Consider the following 4,950-nt stretch of genomic DNA (forward strand, 5'->3'; position numbering starts at 1 on the left):
TGCTTATTACCTCACATAGTAGACAAGATAGGTCTTTGGGGAGAATTCTCTTCAGACTTAAGAGAGATTTTTTTCTCTGGACAAATGTGCTATTTGTGTGTGTGTGTGTGTGTGTGTGTGTGTGTGTGTGTGTGTGTGTTTTCTAGTGGTTGTCAGTCCTGTGATGTTTGTTAAAGTCCAGCCTCCAAACATTACTGTAGCTGTTACCATGGCCACTTCACATACTGGCAGTAAAAAGGAGTCTGAATGAACATCTTTTGCTTTAGGTATATTGAATATTTGATTAATTTTACTCATATTGGCCATGTGTAGATTGGGAGACAGAGTGATTAGGCAGGGTAGCATAAAGACTGCAACAAACTAATCCCCAAATTTCAGCGGCTTAACACATTACACATCTAGTTCTTGCTCACATCACAGTACAATGTGGGTTGTGTGTTGGGGTTCAGTATACTCCAAGAAGTCATTCAGATATCCAGGTTCCTTTTTTTCAAGTGCTGTCACCATCTTGTGGGGCTCCAGAGTGTTGCCATATGTTCTCTGTCTCTGGTGAGCAGAACAGAAAAGAAAGAGTGAGAGATAGCATGGGAGTTTGAGAGCCTGGAAGTAGGTCAGGTGTTTATCGCTTCTCCTCATGTTCTCTTAGCTAGAACAAGTCTCCTACCAAATGCAGGGGATCTAGGACAGGTAGGCCAGCAGTGTGCTCAAAGAAGAAGGTAATCCATGAATATGGATGCATGCTAGTAATATCAACAATTTAGTGGAACTTCAGAAATTTGGACTTTGAGTCCAGTTGCCTCATTCACGTTGAGTGACAAGCACTTAGGTATTCCTACCATGTGACTTTGTCCTACCAACTCTCTTTACGTGGGTCTGTCTGAAACTAAATGACTTTCCTAAGATCCAGACTTCTTCTCCCCACTCCTTGCTTTTTCACAAAGGAGGAATTTTGAAGCATGCAAGTCAGAGACATCTTGGATTTGCATTGATGTTGATGAAGACATCTTGGTGTGGGGATATTACAGTCTCTGGCAGGTGAGTGCAGGCTGTCACATGGCATGACTCCTCACTTGGGTTTAATATAATAGAATCACAGCTAGGTTTTTCTAAGAGGCATCCTTTTGTTTCTTGGTTATTCCTTATTGTTAGTATTTATAATGCTTAAAACCGATCAAAAAAAGATTAGGATTGGTTTACACTAGCATCCTGGAGTGTTGAATGACTGGTGAATTACTTCACAGTCTTGTTCCTACCAACAGAAACAACTTCCAGATTACTTCTTTCTTTGTCCCTGACAGTAGTCTTTTAGTGGATCTTTAACTTGAATGTGCTCCTGACTCTTGGAGAATTTTTATAATAGATCCGTTATAGTTACTTCTTGTTGTGTGTATGTTTTTATTTTTTAAAGTAATTCCATATGTGAAGCTGTATAATATCACGGTTAAAAGCACAGTTTTAGAATCACACCGAGGTGCGTTTAAAGCCTGTTATCATGACTTAACAGCTACATACATACATAACAGTTGTATGCTTAAGCAAACAACTCGGTGTCTAGTCTTGCCTCCATTTCCTTAGCTGTAAAAACTATTTGCTAAAATTTACCTCAAGGGTTTGTTTTAAGGATTATAGGAAATAATCCTGTAGCATTTGGCAAATAGATAAATATACAAGAACAGCTTGCTGTTATTGTATAGTGGATTACTTACTTTAAATAACCAGGAAAATTAACATCTTAACATTAAAACTTTTTTTTAATTGAGTTATTATATACCTTAAGATCTTGAAGGGCCTCACATTCATCACTGAAGATGTAGTGACTATTGTACTGGCTTTTGTAACAGGCTTCTGGGTGACAGAATCCTTTTGCTGTAAGTGCCTATGTCAATGTGCATAATAGGCAGGTTTGAAGTGGGCATGAAAGAGTCAAGATGATTTAGGAAAAATTGCTGTCTTCCTGAAAATAGTACAAATCACTCATCATCCTTAGATAGTGATCTGGAAATGCAGAAAAAAAGCAACAAAACAAAACAAAACAACCTGCCCCAAACCAAAACAAAACCAAAAAATCAAAACCCAACAAGTTGAAATGAAGTGTATCATAAGAACTAAATTAAAATATTCGAGACTGTCCAAATATATCCAGCTGGAGTGGGGCTTCCAGAAGGATGGGAACCAATTTTCCATCTCTTCTGGACCACTCTTTTGAGTAGGTGTACAATTTGTCATTTTATTAAAGAGATGCACTGTTGGGAACTGGGAGCACACAGTGGATGGGGTCTACAGTCTTCTATGGCTGGTTGTTGTCCCAGCTTCTTTGTGTCTTAGTTACTCAGCTTTCATGATAAGAATATTGAAGAGGGCTCTTGAGTCACCCCCGCGCGGTCTTGTTGCGGTGTTGTTGCCGGACGCAGTCCCTACCCACTGTGGTCTGTAGTGCTTGCAGCTCTTTTTTAAGATGCCTGAGGAAGTGCACCATGGAGAGGAGGAGGTGGAGACTTTTGCCTTCCAGGCAGAAATTGCCCAGCTTATGTCCCTCATCATCAATACTTTCTATTCTAACAAGGAAATTTTCCTTCGGGAGTTGATCAGTAATGCGTCTGATGCCTTGGACAAGATCCGCTATGAGAGCTTAACAGACCCTTCCAAGTTGGACAGCGGTAAAGAGCTGAAAATTGACATCATCCCCAACCCCCAGGAATGCACCCTGACTCTAGTGGACACAGGCATTGGCATGACCAAAGCCGATCTGATAAATAATTTGGGAACAATTGCCAAGTCCGGAACTAAAGCATTCATGGAGGCTCTTCAGGCTGGTGCAGACATCTCCATGATTGGACAATTTGGCGTTGGCTTTTATTCTGCCTACCTGGTGGCAGAGAAGGTGGTGGTTATCACAAAGCACAATGATGATGAGCAGTATGCCTGGGAGTCTTCTGCTGGAGGCTCCTTCACTGTGCGAGCAGACCATGGTGAGCCCATTGGCCGGGGTACCAAAGTGATTCTCCATCTTAAAGAAGACCAGACAGAATATTTAGAGGAGAGACGGGTCAAAGAAGTGGTGAAGAAGCATTCGCAGTTCATAGGTTACCCCATCACCCTTTATTTGGAGAAGGAACGAGAGAAAGAAATCAGTGATGATGAGGCAGAGGAGGAGAAAGGGGAGAAGGAGGAAGAAGATAAAGATGATGAGGAGAAGCCCAAGATTGAAGATGTGGGCTCAGATGAGGAGGATGATAGTGGGAAAGACAAGAAAAAGAAAACAAAGAAGATTAAAGAGAAATACATTGATCAGGAAGAACTAAACAAGACCAAGCCCATCTGGACCAGAAACCCTGATGACATTACTCAGGAGGAATATGGAGAGTTTTACAAGAGCCTTACTAATGACTGGGAAGACCACTTGGCAGTCAAGCACTTCTCTGTAGAAGGTCAGCTGGAATTCAGGGCATTGCTTTTCATCCCCCGTCGGGCTCCTTTTGACCTCTTTGAGAACAAGAAGAAAAAGAACAACATCAAACTCTACGTTCGCCGTGTGTTCATCATGGATAGCTGTGATGAACTGATACCAGAGTATCTCAACTTCATCCGTGGTGTGGTTGACTCTGAGGATCTGCCCCTGAACATCTCCCGAGAAATGCTCCAGCAGAGCAAAATTTTGAAGGTCATTTGCAAAAATATTGTGAAGAAGTGCCTTGAGCTCTTCTCTGAACTGGCAGAAGACAAGGAGAACTATAAGAAATTCTATGAGGCTTTCTCTAAAAACCTAAAGCTTGGAATCCATGAGGACTCTACTAACCGGCGCCGCCTTTCTGAGCTGCTGCGTTACCATACCTCCCAGTCTGGGGATGAGATGACCTCTCTTTCAGAGTATGTGTCCCGCATGAAGGAGACCCAGAAGTCCATCTATTACATCACCGGTGAGAGCAAAGAGCAGGTTGCCAACTCTGCTTTTGTGGAGCGAGTGCGAAAGCGGGGCTTCGAGGTAGTGTATATGACAGAGCCTATTGACGAGTACTGCGTGCAGCAACTCAAGGAGTTTGATGGGAAGAGTCTAGTCTCAGTTACCAAGGAGGGCCTGGAGCTGCCTGAGGATGAAGAGGAGAAGAAGAAAATGGAGGAGAGCAAGGCCAAGTTCGAGAACCTTTGCAAACTCATGAAAGAAATCTTGGATAAGAAGGTTGAGAAGGTGACCATCTCTAACAGGCTAGTGTCTTCACCCTGCTGCATTGTGACTAGCACTTATGGCTGGACGGCCAACATGGAGCGGATCATGAAAGCCCAGGCCCTTCGGGACAACTCCACAATGGGCTATATGATGGCCAAGAAGCACCTGGAGATCAACCCTGACCACCCCATTGTGGAGACGCTGCGGCAGAAGGCAGAGGCGGACAAGAGCGACAAGGCTGTCAAGGACCTGGTGGTGCTGCTGTTTGAAACAGCTCTGCTCTCTTCTGGCTTCTCACTCGAGGATCCCCAGACTCACTCCAACCGCATCTACCGCATGATCAAGCTAGGCCTGGGCATTGATGAAGATGAAGTGACAGCAGAGGAACCCAGTGCTGCTGTTCCTGATGAGATCCCCCCCCTTGAGGGTGATGAGGATGCCTCTCGCATGGAAGAAGTAGATTAGTTCTACGTGCAGACCTTGAGCTCTCTGTATAGTGTCCCCATGACTCCCCAGCAGCCCGGAGTGGCCCTGTTCACCTGGTTCCCTCTGCTGATGTCTAGTGGTTTTTTTTTTTTTTCCTTCTTTCTTTGAGGCAGGAAAGAAGGCCCTCAAGCCCTATCCCTTTTGATTATTTGACAAGGGGTTTGGATGTGTATTGTGTTTTTTTTTTTCTGTTTATTTTGTTCCGAGATTAAAGTATGCAAAATAAAGAAGATACAGTTTTATACAAAAAAAAAAAAAAAGAATATTGAAGAGGCCCACCATCTTAGTAGTATTCTGAA

General features: G+C 43.3%; 1 protein-coding gene across 1 annotated transcript; it reads left to right on the forward strand.

The window, feature by feature from the left end:
• The first annotated feature begins 2,408 nt into the window (after positions 1-2,408).
• LOC116862741 (heat shock protein HSP 90-beta-like) lies at positions 2,409-4,745 on the forward strand. Its single transcript, XM_032850151.1, has one exon. The coding sequence runs from the start codon at positions 2,456-2,458 to the stop codon at positions 4,628-4,630; it is 2,175 nt and encodes a 724-aa protein (XP_032706042.1). The 5' UTR covers positions 2,409-2,455; the 3' UTR covers positions 4,631-4,745.
• Positions 4,746-4,950: the final 205 nt, after the last annotated feature.

The sequence above is a fragment of the Lontra canadensis genome, unplaced genomic scaffold (assembly GCF_010015895.1).
Source record: "Lontra canadensis isolate GAN:19392208 unplaced genomic scaffold, GSC_riverotter_1.0 scaffold4, whole genome shotgun sequence".
Classification (NCBI taxonomy): Eukaryota; Metazoa; Chordata; class Mammalia; order Carnivora; family Mustelidae; genus Lontra; species Lontra canadensis.

Coding starts and splice junctions, on each gene's coding strand:
- LOC116862741 (XM_032850151.1), top strand. CDS start 2,456: ATGCCTGAGGAAGTGCACCATGGAGAGGAGGAGGTGGAGACTTTTGCC.